This window comes from Copadichromis virginalis, linkage group LG8 (genome assembly GCF_057382275.1).
Source record: "Copadichromis virginalis isolate Kocher_CV1m ecotype Utaka linkage group LG8, C_Virginalis_male_GT1.1, whole genome shotgun sequence".
In the NCBI taxonomy this organism is placed as follows: Eukaryota; Metazoa; Chordata; class Actinopteri; order Cichliformes; family Cichlidae; genus Copadichromis; species Copadichromis virginalis.
Window position 1 is genome coordinate 26,331,228 of NC_140625.1, and position 22,700 is coordinate 26,353,927.

The 22,700-nt window shown below is 39.0% G+C and overlaps 3 protein-coding genes and 1 pseudogene across 5 annotated transcripts in view; 2 read left to right on the forward strand and 2 right to left on the reverse strand.

Annotated features, from left to right (window-relative positions):
• LOC146703556 (ankyrin-3-like) overlaps nt 1-6,431 on the forward strand; it is a 129,148-nt gene extending 122,717 nt beyond the window's left edge. The window contains exons 46-51 of one of the 3 annotated variants that reach the window (XM_085466817.1): nt 51-243; nt 451-534; nt 2,037-2,120; nt 2,570-2,821; nt 4,034-4,105; nt 4,941-6,431. In XM_085466817.1, coding sequence (XP_085322943.1) covers nt 51-243; nt 451-534; nt 2,037-2,120; nt 2,570-2,821; nt 4,034-4,081 — 661 coding nt within the window. In that variant the 3' untranslated portion in view covers nt 4,082-4,105; nt 4,941-6,431. Of the gene's footprint in view, nt 1-50; nt 244-450; nt 535-2,036; nt 2,121-2,569; nt 3,297-4,033; nt 4,106-4,940 lie in introns of those variants that run through there. The other 2 variants (XM_085466819.1, XM_085466818.1) reach the window with 2 other exon arrangements.
• Nucleotides 6,432-10,176: 3,745 nt separating this feature from the next.
• LOC146703558 (uncharacterized) lies at nt 10,177-13,558 on the reverse strand (annotated as a pseudogene).
• Nucleotides 13,559-15,891: 2,333 nt separating this feature from the next.
• On the reverse strand, nt 15,892-18,537 carry g6pc1a.2 (glucose-6-phosphatase catalytic subunit 1a, tandem duplicate 2). Its single transcript, XM_085466822.1, has 5 exons — nt 18,233-18,537; nt 18,033-18,142; nt 17,376-17,478; nt 16,944-17,059; nt 15,892-16,785 (listed from the first exon to the last, which is right to left on the reverse strand). Exons 1-5 carry the CDS (start codon nt 18,463-18,465, stop codon nt 16,283-16,285), a joined length of 1,065 nt encoding a protein of 354 aa, XP_085322948.1. The 5' UTR covers nt 18,466-18,537; the 3' UTR covers nt 15,892-16,282.
• A 796-nt stretch (nt 18,538-19,333) lies between these two features.
• Nucleotides 19,334-22,508, forward strand: g6pc1a.1 (glucose-6-phosphatase catalytic subunit 1a, tandem duplicate 1). The gene is made up of 5 exons (XM_085466823.1): nt 19,334-19,806; nt 19,912-20,021; nt 20,558-20,663; nt 20,750-20,865; nt 21,210-22,508. Exons 1-5 carry the CDS (start codon nt 19,589-19,591, stop codon nt 21,716-21,718), a joined length of 1,059 nt encoding a protein of 352 aa, XP_085322949.1. The 5' UTR covers nt 19,334-19,588; the 3' UTR covers nt 21,719-22,508.
• Nucleotides 22,509-22,700: the final 192 nt, after the last annotated feature.

Genomic DNA, 22,700 nt, shown 5'->3' on the forward strand with positions numbered 1-22,700 from the left:
CGTCTTTCTGCTCCCAGGTGTATTGTCCTAAATCTCTTTAACTCGTCCAGCCCCGACAGTCTAGCTGATTCGCTAGAGGAGCCCCAGGTTCAGACCAACAAACAGAATGGAGGTCAGACTGAAGCAGCCAGGGAAGGGATGGAAAAGGTGCCCAGGAGGAAGGAATCCCAGGAGGACAGCAGCACAGCGGGACCAAGCAGAGGAGACAAGGACGGAGGCAACAGGTCCCAGCACAAAGTCCAGGTGGGAATCGGTCCTTCACAGAGAATCTTGTCTTGAAGCCTTGAAAAAGTCTTTAACTGTATATTATATTATTCTGTTGTTATGTGGGCTTAAAATATTTAACCTCTGAGATTAGCCCAATTCTTCTGTCATATGTTAACTTTCCATATGAATCCCACACACTCTGGCCTCGTTGACATTACTCTGCTGCTGGGCTGCCTTCATCAGGAGAGTGTTAGAGAGAAGGAGTCCGACTCTGATGAGGAGACCACTGTCACTACCAGGGTGATACGCAGACGGGTTGTACTCAAGGTCTGTTAGGCCTGGTGTGCAGAGACATGTTGAAGCAGAGTGCAGTGGACCGATAGCGTGTGAAGAAGAGTGATACCAGAGAGACTGAACAGAAGCTATTTGCTATGTGTGCTGAGCATGACAGTAACAGTGTTTTTGTGCAAGTTTGTTAACATGGAGTGGAATGTGTGTGCAGCTATAGTAACTTTAAAAGATAACTGGAGACGGGATATGTGCGAGGAAACAAAGAGACATTTTTTTAGATTAACATATGACCCAAAGAGGAGTTCTAAATTTTCTCTAAATTGAAATAGAAACTTGACTACAGCTGTTTATACGTTTAGCTTTGCTATAGTATTAAGTTCTAATTGCTTGCTTGCCTTGCTTGTGCTCTTCTACCTGGCTGGTGGATTGTTGGTTGTGCTTTACCATATATATTTAATTTACCGAATAAAAGGAATGTGCCAAACTTCTTCTGAGGGGGGAAGAAAAGGTGGCCTTTGATTTAAGCTTCTTTTCAGCTAGAAGCAACTAATAGATATTTTAATTATTGATGCTAAGTGCTAAGTGTTTCCAGGGAGTCATCAGTTAATTGCTTAGTGTAAAAAAATAAAATAAAAATCAGAAAATAGATTCATAAAGCCCTAAGTGAAGCTTTGATACAAATTAACAAGATTAAAGCAGCATATATTTACTTAGGATAGCTGAAATTAAATAAACTGTGGCGATTTTTGCCTAATTGAAACGCTGCCCATGTTGGAACACATTTCCAAAGTGGAAAAAGTCTGCTTGAAGATCTTATAAACTTAATAGGAATAAAAAAACTAAACTAAAGCAAGAATATAACATGTACAGTATTCACAGACTTTGCTGTGACAATGAAAATTGAGCTCTGGTGCATCCTGTTTCCACTGAAAGTACTCCAGCCATCATTCAGCATTCAACACAACCTCTTCACACCCTCCACAAAAGGCCGAACTGGCTCGACACCAGTAGATACCAGTTATATTCTATATTCTTTATTGTTTTGTTACAATCTCTGGCTCTATCAAGGTTCATTTTGAGGTGATAATAAGATGCATTTGTATGGTTTTTGAACGGGGTTTCGCCTGAACTTTTATTTTTCCATCTATGGACACATCCTTCTGAAGCTTTGTTTAAAAGAAACACTTTTATTGTATTCTTTCCGTATTTCTATATTATAAATGTCTTTTAAACAGCATTTGGTGTTTCCAGTGCTTTTGCTGCGGTTTTGAAGTTTGGACGTGTTGCGACAGCAGGATGCAGTATTACATTACATTATTTAATAAACCTGCCGATCTAAATACTCACCTTTCCACTTTATATGATAAATATGTTCTAGGGCAAATACCCTGGTTTTGCATCCATTGTGATTTGTGGGCTGTTTGGAAATGCTTCTTTATTTATTTGATGAATAACAGTCTTGGAGCTAACCCTACCTGCACCTTTACCTTCCTCATTTCTTTCTCACTTTTCCATCCAAATAAAAACTTTCACCCCAGGGAGAGGAGGCCAGAAACATTCCTGGAGACTCTGTGACAGAGGAGCAGTTCATAGATGAAGATGGGAATCTGGTCACCAGAAAAGTAACCAGTCTTTCTCCTCCATTGCTTTTCTTGTCTTACACCACATGTATATGCCATGTACAGCCACAGTAAAATTTAATAGGGAAAACGATGAACCATGGAAGGCACAAATCTGTTATGTGAGCTCGATTTGTTTCCCCTTTGGCCATACGCCCTTGGTTTGTGATTGATTGGTTATCTCACCCTCCAGTTTGCTCTCCATGTACAGACTAGAGGGATTAGATGACCAGTACCCTTCAAAACTGAGGGTTTGGGCCAAGGAGGGGAATTCAGATTGGACCTCATTGTCACAATGATGCCGACAACCTCTTAGATGCATGAACCAAACCTATCACATACCATCCCATTGACTTTTACACGACACCTCTACATATCTCCCTCATCCTTTTTTGCATCACTTCTCTCAACTCCCCCACCCTCCTCCTGCTAACATGCTTCTTCCCCTGCAGGTGATCAGAAAGGTTGTACGCAGAGTGTTCAGCTCAGAGGAAAGGAGGCAAAGTGAAGGCGAATTTATTGCAGCAGAAGAACCTGCTGCTGCTGCTGGTGGGGGAGGTGTTGGTGGTGGTGTAGCCTCAGGTGGAGCTGACACTGCTTCTTCATCAGGAGCGGCAGCAAGAGCCACGGGGGGGAAGGGCAAGAAGAAGGGGAAGCGATCCCGACACGGCCACAAGGAGGAGCCTCAAAGAGTGAAAGCTGAGGTTGCTGTCGAAACAAACTGCCTGACTTAGTGAGCTGAGGTGTCTGCATGAAGCTGTAGCTTTGTGTAAACTCTTAATCAATCAATGTAAACTCTTAATCACCTTTTAGATGAGCAGAGGACACACATTCTGACAGCATTAAGGCAGCCATAAACCAAAGTAAACTGCATTCCAGTGAGGGGAGGTGTACTACAAAGCGCGATTAATGGGTTAGTGAGGTATGTTTAGCCTGGCTAGATCACCATGGCAACTTCTGCTGAACAGATAACATGGTCCAGAGTGGTTAATGTTCAGGGTTTTGTTGTAAAATTGTCTAGAAGCATCAGCATAAGTTTTAGTTCAGGTTCAAGGCCCTTCTTGCCCCAAGTGTCCTATGAGTTGAACCTGAAGCACAGTTGATCTGCGATTAAGACCAGAAAAGCGTTTGTGATTTAAAAAAAAAAAAAAAAAACAGCACTTAAAAGTCCAGCTAAAATTTGGGCAAAGCAGGTTGGTCAGGAGAAGCAAGAGGCAGGTGAGCAAAGATAAAATGCCATGGCCACATCGTCACTGGGGACCTCAAGTAGATTTATAAATACACATCAGTTTACGCATGTAAAAACAGAAGATGAAGATCTTGGCTAAGATTGGTTTATCCATACAAAATGGTAAAATGACAGAAGTGTCAAATGTAATGACTAAATTGTGATGTTCATGCAACTTAAACTTTATTTTGACATTCAGGTTTTGTTTGCTGTTTCCTGTTTGAAAAATTGAGTGTGAGTTTATGAAATGCTGTGCAGTTTAGAACAATTTCATAACAGCAACCTTACTGTCTGAATACAGTTTGCAGTGGTTGCAGTGTGTGTTTCCTCAGTAGCAGCTACAGCCTCTAGGTTGAGACTAGACCGAGTCTGAGAACTACTAATATCAAGTGATTCAACTAATATAGAATGTCGTTATTCTCTCTATTAAGCATGTGTGCTTTCATTTGCAAATGTACAGATGTAGTAATTTTAACATTTTTTCACTCCTTAAACTCATCTTTCCTCCAGCATGCTGCCTGATGTAGAAGATGAACCAAACTGTGCTTCATTAACACTCACCGATAATGCCTTGCCTGAGTTTAGTACTGATATTTCCTTTCTCTCTCTCTCTCTTTTTGTTTTGCTTTTTTTTTTGTTCCTGTCTTGTGCTGAATCTCGCTGCTTTTCTTAATCTCCTTCTGCCAAGCCTGGAGACGGTGCCAACAAGAAACCAGGGAGGAAGAGTCATTCTTAACAGTAGAGCTCTCAACTACAACTGGTAAGAGGCCACTCATAAAGACACTAAAAACTCCCATAAGTTACCAAATATTCACCTATAGACCATAAAGATTAATTATGTGTGTTTTCTGTAAATACAATAAGAATATACTATTTTTTGCTTAATATAAAGTATGGTATATAAAGACATGTTTAGCTGAAGACTTTAATTCTGAAATTTAGAGTTAAGACCACTCAGATGTCTGTATGCTGAGTATGAAGCCATCTACCTTTTAACGCTGATGTAATCAGGAAGACAACTGAGTTTTTCAACTGGAATAAAATTGTCAGTGCTGTTGTACTCCCAGGCATTACAGTCAAGCGCACCATGCAGATCCTTATTAACAAGAATATTTGCAAGGATTTAAAAGCTAGCAATAATTTAAGTTGCTAGTTGACATCTAAATGTGAGTTTTATGTTCTAGTTAGTATTTAAAAAAATATCACCTTATGTTGTATGTAAACAAAGATGAAAACGAATCACTTGCGAGGTTTTGTAGGACACTTTCTGTTACGTTCCAGAGTTAACTAAAGCTATCAAAATGATATGAACAAACAATTGTTTATGACTTCATGTCCAAAATCTCTTTGTACTGTGTTGAACAGATACTGGAGATGAACTAGTGTCAGGTGGTACTTTCATGTAATTCCAATTTGTACCACAAGGTGGTGCAGTGAATAAATAAAACATATAAACAGGAGAATTAATTAAAAACACAATTACAATCGAGGCCAAGAAAGACAAAAAAAGATATTTAAAACTGCAATCCTAAAGCAGAAAAGTACTTTTTTTATACAACAACCAATCTGAAGTATAAACTTTCCTTTACACTCAGGTCCATGGACATCCACCTGTGACCCCCACACATGACCCTGGGAGGAAAAACAGACCGGAGCCAATGAAACCGGGAGCCAACACGTGTCTGAAGCTTTCGCTTTACAACGCATGGTTTTCAGCAAGACAACACGTTACTTTTCTTTGATTTCGCATGAGCATGTCACCAAACTCACTCACTGTTGGAAAACAACACCGAAGGACACGCATGGACGTGAGCTGGAAACTTCTTTAATCTTTGGCAAATGAAAGGCGTCTGTGACCAAAGACGGCACAAACAGCGAGGGAAAAGACTTCACTCTCTCAGACACTCGCCTTGTATGGCTTTATTTTTTCCTCCTGCACTCACGGTATTGGGGTGCACCATGTGGTTCTTTTATAAAACAAAACAAAGGAGATATAATAGTACCTGGGTGTTTTTGTTGTACATAAATGACACTGTATAAAATCTTTAAAAAAAAAAGAATTGGTAGCTTCACAGATTGTTTATGCACTGATTTGAGTTGATGAAGCTTTGCAGAGCCAGTGCATTTGTATTGAGAGGTCGACACTTTTCGTGCAGCCTGGAGTGTGTCTTCTGACGTGCTCTTCCCAAATATAAAAAGGAACAAAAAAAGCTGTATGTGAATGAAACGAATGGAGAAAAAAAAATGATGCTTGATTTTCAACAGAGGACATTTTCTTTAAAGACAACAGCTACTCTGCTCTGTCCGAGGGACATTCTTCAGAGAAATGATATTTTGCTGCATGTTATGTCACTTTATTTTTAACGCTTTCCTTTCTTTCTCTTAATTCAAAGCACTGTAATACAACTTAGAGAGGGTGTGATGGTACTTCTGTCTGTGTGAGCACTCATAGTAACCCAAACATCTGTCATCTATAACTGTTTTGTTTTTTATTTAATTTCCTTTTCTTTTCTTTTTTTTTACAAATGAAATGACACTCCACATCCTAGTGGCGAGATAGTACAGCATCCTTCTTATGCAACAGGAAAGTACTGACACTGTCCAATGCATCTTTCAGACTAGCACATTGTTAGCTCTAGACCGCTAGCAACGCTGTGTGTGTGTGCGTTTGTCTGTGTGTGCGCGTGTGTGTGTTTAACATTAAGAAAAAAAATCCATGCATACTAGAAGTGTATATTTAAACCTTTAGTTCTACTGTGGTTTTTAAAAGGGGACTTTTACGTTGATGATTTTTATCCTGTTTATTTGCTTCTATTTACATGAGAACAGAGAATCTCATTTTTAGCCCCATCACTCAAATCGAAATCTTTGTAATCACATACAAATCACTGTCAGTTATTAAAAATGTGACTTTCTGTTCATGTGTAAATTGAATTTCTGTTTGTTTTTTTTTTCATATGAATCCACCCTAAGCATCCATTGTTGATAATAAATCTGGTACCGACATGTATGACAAACCAACATAGCCTACACTGGATGATCCAAGTAATTATTTAAGCAGAAAAATAAATTGTGTTTAAACTGAACCTCTGCTAGTCAGTCTGATTTCTCTTTCTGGTTGCACAGGCCCAATGAAATACTGGCATGAATCATACTGATGTCTTTAAGACGTCAAGAAACCTCATGGAAACTAAAAGACAATAAAAGACCTGAAGATGTAGGCTGAAGAGCTTTGTGTATCACAACATACTTGCCTCACATGCTAGTGTCCACCAGTAAATAATGCCAAATAAATGAAATACAGTCACTAAACATGTGGCCCATTCTCCTTGTAAAGGCAGTATTACACACTACATTACATTACACAATATAAATAGTTAAAAATAATAATTGTATACACGTCTTAAACCAAATGCAGAATAAGGGTATTTAGGGGGCTATATGTCCATGCTTCCATGCCACTTGTGACCTACAATGGCCCAGTCATGATCTTAACTAAACACTGGTTATGTGACCCCGTACATTCTGCATCTAACAAATTTTACATAAAAATATATATTTAAAAAATTATTGTACGTATAAAAAAAGACCTTTGCAACTTTTTCAGTTATATGTCAACATCTGGCATAAATTAAACATGCAGATCATCAAGAATGTGATTTCCATACTGGATTGGTCAGGGTTAACAGGGTGCCGGTGGAAACTGTGCTACTGTTAGCTAAAGACAAATGAAGAGGAGAAGGGGAAGGCATGATAGAACCATCATTGGTAAAGAGAAAGAGCTGATGGGACATGCAGAGGGTTGGTGTAACAGAGGAGGACGCTAATGATGGGGTGAGTTGAAGGTGATCTGTTGTGGTGACCCCAAAACTGAGTAGAGAAGAAGAAATAGAGGAATTTGACCAATAAAAATCGCTGAAAAATATCATTCTGTGTTTCGCAGACTACCATGTTTCAACCGCTTGGTACAGTGAAAACCAAAGAACATCCAAGAATTCCAAATATGTAAATACAGCATTTCTTTTTGGAAAAACTAGACCAACTATACTTTTTTATCAAAATTATTGGAGATTTGTTTTTTTAATAATGTTTCAACAATAAAAAACTACTGATCGATCTATCTATAAATGAAATATACATTTATATCTGTAATTTTCATTTATAGTGACTCTGAAAAGATAAGATATGAAGCTGTATATAAGAAGGTATTACTTGTGAAATCATACAGAGCTGTTTTTATAATTAAAAGACATACAATGATGCTGGATAAAAGAAATATCTTAATATTTTACACAAATTTTGCATATGACTTCTTAATATTTCCAGTAATTGCCCCACAATCTAGCTAGGATTCAAACAATTGGTTCATGAAAACAGTAAAATTTGGACTGAACCATCAGAGCGCTGCAAAGCTCTCAAAATATAATAAGTTCAAAATAACCCATATCTTATACTGGGAATTGGTGCAGCTCTTCTGTTAACTTCTTATCTGAAACAAGACATTTTAGCTGTCTTTCTGTCAACTTTATTCTGATTATAAAAGGTTTGGACCAGAGGCGGAGCCAGACATTTGAAACACCTGGGGCTTAGCCAAAAAGGGTAGTATGCATGTGGGATTTTTTTTTTTTTTGGGGGGGGGGGGGGGGGGGTAGAAATGACTGAAAGATTAATTGGCTCTGTTTTGAGTTTTGTTCAAAGAAGAATGACTTCATATAGGGAAAAATATATATCATATGCAGGACACCTAAAACTAGTTTTTTAATTAGGCAGCAAGGCAGAACAAGGTCAGGGCTGCATCAAGACATGAGGACTAAACCCCAATTCAACCAGACCCAGAACTGATCCGGAATTAAAACAGGACTACAACAGTAACCAAGACAGAACCAGAATCAGAACTAGATGATAGTAGCACTAAAAATCATCATAGACCTGCACTACACTTATTTTTTTAATTCTACCTAAGTACAATATTTAGATTGAGAAAAGTTTATATAATTATTTAGCCTTGTTGTGCAAACAAGCCTGCAAAACTTAATAAATGTAGAATTTGAAAAATAACAAACCTAAAAAGAAACACTAGGTACGAGATACATGAGGACCTGTGATACGCTGATACTTTTGGTAAAACAACCATTTGACTAACATGTGTGTCTCACCTGCTCTTGTTCATCTGTTCTGTCCTCATTCGCCATCTCCCTCTCTGTTCCTCTCTCTCCCTCTTTGTGCTGACAATCATCAAATATACAGTTGAAACCAGATATTTACAAACTCTTCAGATCAAAACACAAACACTTTTTAATTGTAACATCAAATCAGACTAAATGTTTATTTTTTAGATAAATATAAAAACATATTTGTTAACTTTAAGGGTAAAGAGAGAAACTGTCTGTATTTCTTGTAAATGGCACCAAATTGTATTCAAACTGAGCCACACTTATGGAGCTCCACAGTTCTTTTCCTGGTGTTTTGGTTGACATCTCTTGATGTTCCCATGTCACAGAAACAGGCTCTGTGTTTTGCCTTATATGCATCCACAGCTGTGCCACCAGTTTACTCACATGGACTCTACGAACCTATCAGAAGCTTCTTCAGCTCAGAATCGAATCGTCTGCAGTTTCTTATTAATTAACAATAAACTTAGTGTACATGTACTCCTAAATTTGATCAAAGTGATAAAAAATAGAAGCTCTGTCTCTCTTTATTCTGACATTTAACTAATTCAAAAGATATTTCAATATTTATCTAAAACAAAAGTTTACTCTAAATTGATGTTGTACAATAAAAATGTTTTATGTTTTCTCCCTAAAGTGTAAATATCTGGTTACAAATGTGAATATCCTGCTGTGTACTGAAATCCCTCTTGTTTTGCATAGAAATATACTGAACAACATACAAAGCATAATATATAAAATAACATTTACCTGAGTTTTTTTTTTTTGAAAGAACCCTCTAATGTCCATTCTTATATTTCAGTACATAACTGAAACCGATTTAGTCGGGAGGGTAAGAACTGAAAATATGAAATAAACACACGTAAGCTAAGACTCTCTAAAAAAATAGCATTTGTTCGGCTTTTCATTTCACCATTTGTTGATTCACTTGAAGAGCAAGTAACGTAATATTGGTCAAGTGATCAGTTTGATATCAATCTTTCGTGATTCACCGTCATATTTACATTATTTGTACGTACGAATGATTTGCTTTGGTACCTGGTCAAACTTAAGCTCTCCTTAGTATGGCTGGCTCCGTTTCTCCAACAGCGCACACAGGCAGCAGCTGCCCCGCCCCCTCGCTCAGTCGCTTAGTGCCTGAGCTCAGATCATACCAATATCAGGGGGGATTCACGCACAATCGTAAATTCCCACAGTGTGCACTATGTGCTTCGAATATTGTGTGTACTTTTTGTTTTATACAGTTGTCAGCCAGGCATCTATGAAAAAATTACACTCCAAAAGACCCCGGGCTTCTGACAAAACAACCCGGGCTTAAGCCCAGTAAGCCACCCCCACGCTCCGCCCCTGGTTTGGACTGCAGGTATGTGGATCTGCTCCATGACATCGTCCAATCTCAGTAGAAAAACTTTGTAAAATCCCAAGTCTGAGATTTTTGGCTAACGGGGCGTGCGTTTTGGTTTTCTCTTTGTTATATTGTTACATGTTGTTGTAACTTCTGCTGCCCTCTTGGACAGGTCTATCTTGAAAAAGAGATTTTAATCTCTTTTAAATGTATGTGAATTTTTCACCTGATTGGAATATTCAAAATGAAATCTTATAACAAAAAGGACTTTAAGCCCAAATTAAAAAAAAGACTGGATTTCAGAGTTAACATCATTTAATCTCTGAAACTGCGCATGTTTGCCTTGATGCTCAAATGAAATCTAACAGTAAGACCTGACTGATGTAACCTGCAAACACATGGTCTCTCCCCAGTGGGACCTCTCATATGCCCCATCAGATTTCCATTTTGAGTAAACGCTTTCCCGCAGACAGTGCAGACAAATGGTTTCTCTCCTGTGTGTGTTCTCATGTACAGCTCCGTGTGTTTGTGGCCTTCAAAATGTTTGCCGCAAACTTCACAGTCATTTATTTGGGGTAAGCTTACAAGCGAAGCTTCAAGGTTTCCTTGGTCTCAAAATGTTTCCCACACACGCCACACATATCTGCATCCTTCTTGCCTTCCTGCACATGCTTCAAGAAAGAAAGACTTGCTAGAGAAATCCCTCTTCCTGTGTCCCTCAGACTTTGTTTTTTCTGTCCGTTTTATCACTCTGTTCACTTTTCTTCCAGTCCTCATCACTCTCACCCTCTGTACTCTCAGCATCAGAAAGGTCTGCCTCAGATGTTTTCCACAGACTTCACAAACATCTGCACTTTTTTTCATGCGTCAGTGCACATTTCAGAAAAATGCATCTGTACTGGAAAAACTCTGCAACAACTGCATTCAGTATTTGGTTTTTGTTTGTTGTAGCTGTTCTCTGAGAACGATTTTTCATCTTTTTTGGAAAGATTTTCCATTCACTTTGTAAACATCCATACCTGGAGTTCCTGTCCGAGGTGTTCTTGGCTTTGATTTAAGTAGCTCATCGTTTATATCTTTATCTTGACTCCCACCTTTTGTATTTTTGTTGACAGTACCTTTAGGTTGGCAGGTGGCACACCTAGGTGCTCTCCTTCCTTCTCCATTTCCACTGTTGTTGAGGTCCCCTTTTCTGCTTGTTGGGTTTAGTAAAACTGTGAAGGCTTGCTGTTGATAAACTCAGAGTCTATCTCTGTATACTTGTCTTTAATCTGTCATAGGTCAGGCCTTGTCTCATCATGCATCTGCTACTCAGATGAAATGACTTGGACCCAAACAGTGATACTTTATCTAAAAGGAATATCAAAGAGGAAATCACAAAAAAAAAGAAGAAGTAGGAAGCGATTATATTTCTGACATGTATTAATTTGTGTTTCTGGATGTAAATTAAATAGTCCTACTTTTAAAAGGCAAAAAGGTCCCCCATTTAAAAGCTGGATGGGATGGGGGTGGTGTAAATAATGTCACACAGTGCAGTTAAAAACTCTCCAAATGTGTTAATGTGACTGCATTATTTATTTTCCCCAAAACTACTTACTACTACTTACGATTTAGACACTAAAAGCTACACAGAGTTATTTTTCATTCATTATCCTTAATTTATCCAGGTAAAAGTTTCATTAAAAATAAAGAAACCGGATGACATGAAGTAATTTTACTTTTCAAGATCAGTTCGCACTTTGCTGTGTAACCTGTGTGTAGGCAAAGGTATGACACAAAAGAGCACAGTCAAAAAGTAGTGAATGAAGCCTCCAGAGACCAAAAATTCAACCAAATACAGAACTGATCCGAAGCCTATAAAGCTCTTAAAAGTGTTTGCACCCAAACTCAATCTGGAAGGACTAATTAAGTTTTAAAAAATACAGAATCACAAAAATTAGGACAAAAGAAGAAATGGAAGGCCTAAAAATACCATCTCCAGCAGGTAAACAGTATCTGAAAGTCATGTCCTTAAGAAACAGGACAAAAATCCATCAAAGGACTTGATGCAGGACCTGAAAGATGCATCTGGCCTTTCAGTTGAGGCACCTGCTGTTCACTGAAGCCTCATTAGTGAAGGTCACTCTTACTTACAGAAGTTTCAATAATAAAAATGTCTCCACTTTTTGCTCAGTATGAACCATATAAAAACAAACTAGCTGAAGGCAGGTCACCCTGATAAATGTCACTACTGAAGCAGTCATTTCTTTTAAAAGGTGTCTTGTGTTTCCAAACCTGGAGTGTGCAGCATTTTCTCCGTTACGTCCTCCACAACTTCTGTCAGTCTCTCCGTGACCGGCCTCCATTTCACTCATAATGGAGCACAGAGGCATTTATTTCCATTTCTGAATATTTTTATAACTTCTACAGCTGCATAAACACTTTATCACACATGCAACAAACTAACAACTTGAAAGTCTGAACAAACTGAAAAGGAGCCATGTTGCTTCTGGTGTTTTCTTCATTTTCAAATTGAAGAAATACTTTTGGTCAATGGTGCAACACTGCCACCTTTTAATATGTGGTCACTGCACTGAGCAGGTAATACAGTATTACTGCTATACTTCATTGTATCTAAAAGTACAAGGAAATCGTTGTACATTTTACTATGACTAGATTTAATTCAGAGCTTTATTTAGCATATTTCTTGGCACACATTCAACAAGGTGCTGGAAACATTTCTCAGAGGTTTTTGACCATAATAACATGAAAGTGTCACACAAGTTGCTGCAGATTTGTCAGGTTTTAGTTGTATTCATTCTGTCACATTCTAATATAATTCTATAAAAGCATGTCAGTCTTTCAACTGCCATGCTCCACTACACAGCAGACAAGACTAAACAGCCAAAAATTTAACACAGACATGGCAATAACTGAACCTCTGCCCTGTGACAGGGCTAACACATCAGGCGTGCAAACAGGTAGGCAAATTCATTATAAAACCACAAAAATGCAACGGGACCCACACAGCAGTCAAGACTGACAAGAATTATCCAAATATGCATAATATTTTACCAGGCCCCAAAGCCCGAAATTGCATAGTATTAAACATAGTCAAGCACTCTTTTGCAGCAAAAGGAGTAGAGTGAAATTAATTAATGATAATATATGAGGAAGGTTTTTAACCATGTTTTTAATTGAAGTTGGAGAATGGTCACATGGATGAGGTACAGGTGGAAAACATTTTTTTCTTAGAGATTTTAGGATTATGAAGTTGCTCCTTAAACTTAATAATTTTACAATATAGTAGTTATTAAAAATACTGTGATGTAATTATATAAACTAATGATGGGTAGAAGCTGATAACTATTTCTGGCCACTGTAGATTATAATGCTTGATCATTATTTAAAGAATCTAAACCTTATTGTTTATCACAAATTAGAACAACAGGAATGTTGTGTGTTGGGGGCGGGGTTTGTTTGTTTTTTTGTTTGTTTTTTTAATTGGCAGGAGGTGCTGCGATGTCTTACTTGTGCGACAGAGGGTGCTGCAATACCCTCTAACAGTTGAACAAGTTACCTAATAAAGTGACTGATGAGAGTAAAGGGAAGTGAGACATCCTGCATATAACGGTACAGCAGATGCACCAAGAGGACCAACTGAACATTCTTCCCGATATTTTTCCGTTTTAGCTGGGACTTTAATATTTACCTGCATCTCTCCGTCACACACACCTTTCTTTTGAGCGTCCAGACCTCCCGTGTCTGAGAGAGATGCAGTTAGTGGGTATTAGGAACTGCGTGAGCGCATCCATGTGCGTCATTGAGGTACACACCCGCGCCAAATGAAGAATGTGACAGACTCAGTGATTGCATCGATTTTGAGAGCTTGTTATTCTCATTCCTGATTTTTTAATGCACAAATTTGCCAATGACAATCCAGCCACCGTCTTTGTCTCTTTATGTCTGCGCGGATGTTTAGCAAAACTCTACCGCTTTGTGATATCGGACAAATTCTTATTAAATTAAATTTTCTATCAAACTTTATGCATTTTTATGCAACTGCAGCAAATCTCACTTTACTTGGTGTTTTTCCTCTTGTGTCCCACTTAACTGTTCATCAGGCATGTCACGTGTGTATTATGCAAAACACAGAATGGCAAATATTGAATGTTCAGTGTGCACTTTCGGCCCCGTGTGCCTGACGGGCCCACAGACACGGGTATGACGTGGGAAATCGCTGTCATCACTGCAAGTCGAGATAACGGATCTGAGTTAATTATTGATATCATCCCGAAATGTTATCTTTATCATATGAGGTTATACAACAGCCAAATGGGACACGGGGTCTCTGGAGGGGACGTGAGGACGAGCGAGTATATTCTTGATCTATTCAACATCAGGTCTGTTCTTCAGTGTTCAAGATTTACTGCTTATCTGATCCCATAGGAATCCAATAATAGAGCAAAGCTGGAAATGTCTTTAAACAGTGAGCTTTTATTTGTGTCTCTGGCAAAAGAGGGGAAAAAACAACAACAAAGATAATGAAGGATCATGTCAGGTGTTCAGCTTCTTCTTAACTGTATTAAATTCCTATGGATCTAATATGTGTCGATGTAAAAACATATTAAAAAACTGTCCAATTGTATGCCAGTGCATGCATTTTTCTCCACTATAGGCTAATTTCCATCCATCCATCCATTTTCATCCGCTTTGTCCGGGACCGGGTCGCGGGGGCAGCAGCCTAAGCAGGCTAATTTATCAAACTATATTGTTTGATTTGCATATCCAAATGGAGGCAGGATAGAATAAGTACATGTAAGTACATTTAAGTACTTAGTACTTTCATTTTCATCTACTTTAAGAATTTACTTAAAGTAGATGCTATGATTCAGAGAAAAATATTGCATTTTAAACAACATTATATATTGGAGTATTAGAATTGTAGTTAATGTAAAAATAAGAATGAATAAAATGTAACCCATTTAAAAAATGTTTATGTGTGTGTGTGTGTGTGTGTGTGTGTGTGTGAATATAACAATTTTCTGTTGTTTTTTTCTAACAAAAAAGTAAGTAAGCATTTTAAAGTTGTATGTAATTAGTAATTCATTCAATTTACTTTTATGTCATTTCAACTTTTATCGTTTTGTTGTTTTATTGTCTAAACTTTATTCTCTTCTCTTCTCTTGATAAATGTGTATGATGACAGAAAGACGTATGGATAGTTCATTGCACTGCCCTGTAATTATAAAATATAAAGTTTTTTGTTAGTTTACTGTGACTAACAGTAACTTTCCTATCATTTAATTGTTTATTATTTTGGTGTAGGATGAATGACAATGAGGGTAGGACGTCTTTATCAATAGGAAAAGCTGTAAAACGTGAAAACACTGAAAATACTGAACATACTTTTTAGTATTACGTTTAAAATCTATACATTGCTTCACATGATCTAAAAACTGTCCACTTGGCTGGATTTGAGTCTTCACCAGGCCAATTATGGCCCTGGGGCCTTATGTTTGACACCCCTGGATTAAACTGATGAGCCCCTTTTAATATTTGTGTATGTATTTTTTTTTTTATCTCTGCACCTACTGTACCTTTAATTTCTGCACATATAGTATATTTTATTCTGCATATGTGTTATTTATTGGTGGTTACTGCTTTCTTTTCTTTTAGCACTGATGTGGGACAGTACTCCAATTTCATTGTACTGTTGTACAGTGCATGACTGTGCAATGATAATAAATTGTAAATAATGAGTTAAAAGTGTTTGTTTTCTGCTTATTTTCTTTTAATTGAGATTATTCTGAATATTATACTTATTGTGTGATTTTTTTTAAGAAAGCTGAGTATCTGAGTAAAATTTGGAATCGGTGACTTTTTTAAATTGTGGTGCACATATTAAAAAAATACGCTAACAGATATTCCAGCGCTGGTGAGAAAAACAGAATAAATCTAAGTCTTAGTCTAAGTGGAAGAAAATGGTCATTAGTCAAGTATTAAAGGAACATTCCAGTAATTGCACATTTTTAAAAATGAACCAAATCGTTTTTTTTTAACATTTACAAAATTTTTATTTAAAAATATTTCAACAGTCCCAAAAATACTTTCTATGACATTGAAAAAATACATTACTAATACAGTTAAAATACTATACTGAAGTCGTGAATGACCGTCCAGGACAAGCGTCATTATCGTGTTGTCGCATATTCAAAATAGTTCTTTGTGAGTGTCACTGGGCAGCCTGGATAGTGCTTTCACTTAGTGTCACACAATGTTCAAGGTTCAGTGTCCAAATAACACAAAATGCATTTTCCTGTTGATCTCAAAGCTTTTCCTGAGGATTACGTGGCAGTGTGGATAAAACAAGCACCAAAGGAATGTGTTTCAATAGGAAGAGATTTCCTTTTCATTAGTCTTTGTGATATGAAGTTGGTGATCACACTGCCTTTTTGTTGTGCTGGCTCAGAGATCGGTTCACACAGTATGGGATGATACTGACAGTGACCAGTGGCACAATGGCACTCTTGCAGAAGGACAGCAGGTAGAAGAGGGCCGCGGTATGTGTAGGAGGCTTGAAGGAGTCAAACAGGTGCAGCAGGAGCAGAGAGCTGATGATGCATCCTGCTTTGACCAACAGGCTGCTGCTCTTTTTGGTTTCGGTGTAGAGGGGAGAGTGCAGGCCCAGACCCAGGCCAAACAGCGTGCCCATGTTGCGTAGGAGGCTGGCAAAGGGCGTGGTGTCCAGGTGGACCCACTCTGGTCTGATGCACCACTTCTGGGCTTTCTCCATGGTCCACAGCAGGTCCACACCCAGAGCTTTGAGCAGCACATAGAAGCCAACAGCGAAGGAGGTGAGGAACAGAGTCGTGTAGAAATACTTCTTCATGCTGGCGCTGTAGATCCACTGAGTTCTGTTAAAGGCCTCAGCCACAATCATACCTAGAAAACAATGATCCACATTAGGAAAGCAGAGGCGGATATTTTGCGTTACTTATTATACCGCTGCAGGCTTAATAACTGACTATATTTCTGACTATATATTTTACTGAATGACTGAGGCATAGCCAGCTGTTCACTGAAACTGTAAAAATACTCACCTGTGATAAGACCGGCGATGACCTGGTGGGGGAAGTGGGCAGCAATAAAGACTCTAGAGAGGCAGACACACACCTGGACCCCACAAAAAAGTGTCCACAGAAGAGCCTTCAGATACCTGTTGAAGTACAAATTCACACAGCTTAGATTCATTGATTTCCAGCAGCTCAAGATTACATGAAAGAAAATCTTTTGAAGCACTGTAACAATAAACAAATTTATTCTTCTCTTCTCATGAGAACTTCAGCTGCCCGCATGTCAAAACAACCTGTGTTTAACACCCTGTTTTCAGTCAATACTTCTCAGAAGTCAATGATCAACCCCAGCACCGAACAGATAGCGTGTCCAGAGCGATAAGCTCTGAATGGAGAAAAATGGTAAACAACACCAAAATCGGCAGGGCCAAGAAAGGAAAAATAAAGTTATAGACTCACCACTGACTGTTTGTGGATTTGTTGCTGGTCATGATGGCGAGGATCGAGGTCACCAGGGTGTAGTAGACTCCTGCAGCTCCCATAGCATGGCCAGAGGGGCTGCCTAGGTAACACAGACAGACGGAGGAAGGCAGTTATTAACACGTGGGCCAGAGCAACCTGCACTGCTCATTCATTAGATTCTTTTGTTTTGTTGTTTGTTTTAACCTAAGTAATAAATGAATGAAAAAGATCGCCACTATTTTATTTTAACTTGATTTTAAACAACTCAATAAGCTCATATATTTGGCTGCTGTCCAAATAACCTAACTGCAAATAACATAACATGCATGTTTATGGACTGTGTCACAGGGGAAACATGTAAACTCCACACAGAAAGGCAGACAGAAACCAGAGGTTACAAAAGAAACGTTCTTTCTGTGATATGTACGAATTAAGCACAATATCACCTGACAGCATTAGGGCTTTATCTTGAGGATGAGTGCCAAGATCTAGATCTTTAGAATGATAATTTATTTGATTCGGCCAATTTACTTCAAAGTAAACTTCAGGCAGGAACACATGCAGAGTGAGAGGAGCTGTGGGCTAATGGGAGTCGGTTTATTTTTACCCTCACGCAAGTTAATGCAGCCGTGCATGAACAGTGGTGTCTCTCACCTGGTCCAGTCTCACAGGTCATTGGGTACTGCTCAATGTGAGGGGGCACGGAGTTTGCATAGTAGGCTGTCTCGTGGACCCACCAGTACGGCCTCTCTCCAAACAGAATCCTGAAGAGGACAGCAGAAACATGCATTGAGTTACGGTCTAAAGAAAGCTTATTTCACACGATTATATATCAGTTAAAAAAATACGCTCACCATTTGAACACTAAATTAAGCCAGTCTCCGATCACAGCCACCCAGATCAGCTTGATGCCCACTGAAGCCCGCAGGTGAAACCAAAGGGGGAAGAAGATGAAGAAGGTGTTCCTCAGATCAGCCGCCCAGGAGACCCAGAGAAACAAGCCCTGGGCATCTTTGTAGTTGGTCTGCAGGTAGTGGGTGCTGCTCACCCCGAAACCCTGCACAGCGTCCATCACGGCATTAAGCATCTTAGCGTTAAGAGGAAGAAATCTCAGTCTAGTGATGTGTGAGTGGAAGAACAGAGAGTGCTGTTATCAGCGAGACAGCTGGCTGTTTTTATAGTGGACGGACCCACTACCCAAACGCATGCACACGCTGATCTTTGGACCTTACGCATGTGTAATAAAACACTGGCAGTCACTAGAGTTTGGGAGGCATGTCACACAAACAAGTTGGGAAGATAACAGGAAAACAAAACGTCAATCAGTATCTTAGAATCACTGTACAGAGAGAGTCACAGGAGAGAGGAAGTCAATCGATCAGTGGCTGTCCTCCTCAAGTGTGACCCAAATTAAACACTTTGCAGAGAGATTTTTTTTCTGCTGCCCCACAGACTATTTTTAAATGTGATCTTCGTCTTCTTCATTTTTGTCCACATGGCTTTGACTTTGGCATTAATAAAGGATAGCCGTGTTTTTCATATTTTCCCTTCTTACATTCTCACATTCTGCACATTCTCACTAATAATTTATCAGTAATGTCATTGATTTTTTTAGTGAAAACATGCCGCCGTTCAGAATGATGGAGTAAGCTATTTCTATATTACATAAGAAGATCAATGATTAAATGAGTGAGTTTGGGATGAAACAAAGCTGATGAGATAGTTGGTGACAAAACAGAAAAAGAAAAAAATAGATAGCAGGTAGAACATAAGGTACTGCACTCTTATGAAAGAAAGGTCTGGTGGGGACATCTGCACAGATGAGCTCATATTTTGTTCTGTTTCCAGAGATATGTTTACGAAAAGTTCAAAACCATTTTGTTGTTTCTCACATTGGGGTTCAGGCACAAGTAGAGATAACGGGTCTTTGCTAGAAGTCTGCAATCTGTCCATGGGCAGCTGTTGCTTTCTGTTACGATAGCTTTGAGCAAGGGGGCCCCCTGAGGTGTAAAGGTTAAGTGACCTGTCTGCACCGTTGCAAAGTTAAACAAACTTGCTAGCCTTGAGTAAAGTCCAGTGGGAATCATTCAGTGGAAGAACGGACAGGGCGGCCTCAAAGAGCTTTGCTGAAACCTAACCAAGAAAAAACCCAATAAAGAGACAATATTTTCACAGCATCGTCCTCAGAAAGAGGTCTGGGTTGTGATATAATGGATCTTCTACACAGCTGGGGTGTTGAGCTGGCTGTCTATCTGCAGACCAGATATGGCAAATATGAAGGTTTGTTCGACCTGGCATCCACAGTGGCCGATCTGCACACCACGTTCTTCTGGTTGTTCCCGATCTGGTTCCACCTGCGGAGGGACACGGCACTCAGGCTCATCTGGGTGGCTGTCATCGGAGACTGGCTCAACTTGGTCCTAAAATGGTAACTGGGTGAAAGGGTCCAACTTGAATTAAACTTAAAACTTAAACATTAAAAAAAGGAACGGTTGCATGATTTGCTTCCTGTTTTTTTGTTTCACTGTGGCAGGGTTCTATTTGGGGAAAGACCTTATTGGTGGGTTCACGAGACCAAGTTTTATGGAGCAGGACCGGCCCCTTCACTCCAGCAGTTCCCCATCACATGTGAAACTGGACCAGGTAGAGCTCATGACAGGCATGCGGACCGCATGAAAACTGAACAGAATTAGTCTGTCATAATAGAATGATAAGATTTATTTGGCACAGTACACAATTAGTCTGATAAATACTCCAGTATATCATTGCCAGGTGATAGCTGTAACAATTGGCAACTGTACACGACTTTCTGTGAATGGGCATGACTTTAATGGTGATAAATAGGTAATAAACTTGTAGTGCCTTTTATCTTGCTCCAGTTTCTTTGAGAGATCTCTGTCCTTATACTAATAGTAGAAGGGAAGGTAACAAGGTGCAAGTGTTTTTCTTCAGTCTTCAGTTTCCAGAACATATTAAACGTTCTGGAAACTGAAAGAAAAAGATAAAAGATACCAACAACTTTCAGCAAAATATGACATATTCAAACCACCTCAGACTTGGTGTTGCGCTTACTCTGGTCACCAGTCTGACGAGGATTGGTCGTCACGATAGATGAAGAACCGACTGATCGGTTTTCACTCTAAATTAGAAAATACTAAGCCCAATTTCTTTCTTTGCAGGAAGTCCTTCAGGTCATGCCATGGGCGCAGCTGGTGTCTGGTATGTCATGGTAACAGCACTGCTCTCTATTGCAAGAGAAAAACAGTGCCCCCCATTGCTATATAGGTGAGTCTGTGTTAATACAATCACCTTTTCTGGCTCTCTGGAGTCTTTAGGTTCTGTGCACCTACAATCAGTGTTGTCCCTGTCAGATTTTTGTATATAGGCCTGTGGATGCTAATGGGCCTGGTCGAGCTGGTGGTATGCATTTCCAGGGTCTACATGGCTGCTCACTTCCCACACCAGGTTATTGCAGGAATCATTACAGGTCAGTCCATCTAAAGAACTCTAGTCGATAAAGTGTTGACTTTTACAAAGACTTTGATGTGCAGAATTTTCATAAAAACATTTTGCGAGGGTTGGAAATTAAGTTTACTGAGTGATTATGTAGCCTACAACTACCAATATCATATTTTTAGGAGCAAATGCCAAAGATCAAACAAAGAAATATTGTAGAAGAAGAATTAAAATATGGCTCAGGTGTAAATGCAATCTCAAAATTACAAAAATATGATATATTTAGACCATTTTAACTTCAAATATTGTTTTATTGAGTGTACATGTTACGCATTGTCCCTGTTTAATAAACCACCTTGTCTGTTTTCGTCTTAGGCACACTGGTAGCTGAAGTTGTTTCCAAGGAGAAATGGATCTACAGCGCAAGCCTGAAGAAGTACTTCTTAATTACCCTCTTCCTCACCTCCTTTGCTGTTGGCTTTTATGTGCTCCTTAAAGCTCTGGATGTGGACCTGCTGTGGACCATGGAGAAAGCCCAGAAGTGGTGCATCAGGCCAGAGTGGGTTCACCTAGACTCTGCCCCCTTTGCTAGCCTCCTGCGGAACATGGGCAGCCTGTTTGGTCTGGGCCTCGGTCTGCACTCACCGTTCTACAAGACAACCAAGATGAGGATTATGAGCGCCCCTTTGAGGATTGGATGTATTGTCATCTCTGTATCCCTGCTTCACCTGTTAGATGGATGGACATTTTCCCCTGAAAACCATATGACTTTCTATGCCCTTTCCTTTGGTAAAAGTGCCGTTGCACTTTTAATCCCAACTACTTTGGTGCCTTGGGCTCTCAGCAAGATTTACCCTGTAAAGACAGAAGGCAAAAACTTGTAGCTTTAAGGCAACTGGAGGATTAATGTTCTATATTTACAAGGATTCTTACTTCTCATTTTTAATAGACATCTGTTTTAATCTGGGTCTAGGTTAACTCCATATCTAGGAAACTTGCTATAGAGTTTTTGGAATGCCTGAAGATATTGTGCTGGCCTTGTTACCATTTAGGAGCAGAGGGAAAAGGCTACTTTACTGATTGGAACAATAACATTTAATTGGATGTTACCATTCCCAGAATCTAGACTACTTAGGGACAGAAAAAGGACGTAGACACCCAACTAGCACTTTCAGATAATTGCTGTAAAGCTCACTGATAGACCACATTTGTTCAATTTGAAGAAATAAGAAGCGTCCCCTTCACGGTATGAGCAATAAAGGGTAAAAGTAAAACACAAAAAGTGGTCTTGTTTTTTTGGATATGCTAAGCTAAGCTCAATCTTTCCTGGACCTACAAAGTGCTAGCAGCCTTCTAATTTAGCTGGGTTTAAGTAAAATATGAACATTTTCTACAAATGTTTTCTAATAATTGTTTTCTAAATGGTCTTATTGGGACTTCTGCTACAATTATTACAATTAACCTCCTTGAAATTGAACAATGGTTTATTTTTGTCCATCAAATTACATTTAGTCATGTTTTCATGTTTAGAATAACTGTCTTTTCAGTGTCTGTAATATTGTAAGCTTCTTTAACACCCACAGTATATATGAGATAAAGATTTTTACACATACACGCAGCCACCACCTCAGCAAAAAAAGTATTTTTTAAACAAATAAAAACTGTTTCTTGTAATCATGTTTTCGTGCTTATTTGAGAAGTGCGGTGCAGCCCTGGCAGTTTTCTCAGTATGTCTCAGACTGATACTGATTAATTCTCTGGCCAGAACAACCATTAAATATTAACCAGAGCATGCTCCACTCACTCGGCAGTCCCACATAGTGACACTGCCTCGCACCACAGCCATGCGCTTTCAAAGGTACATGA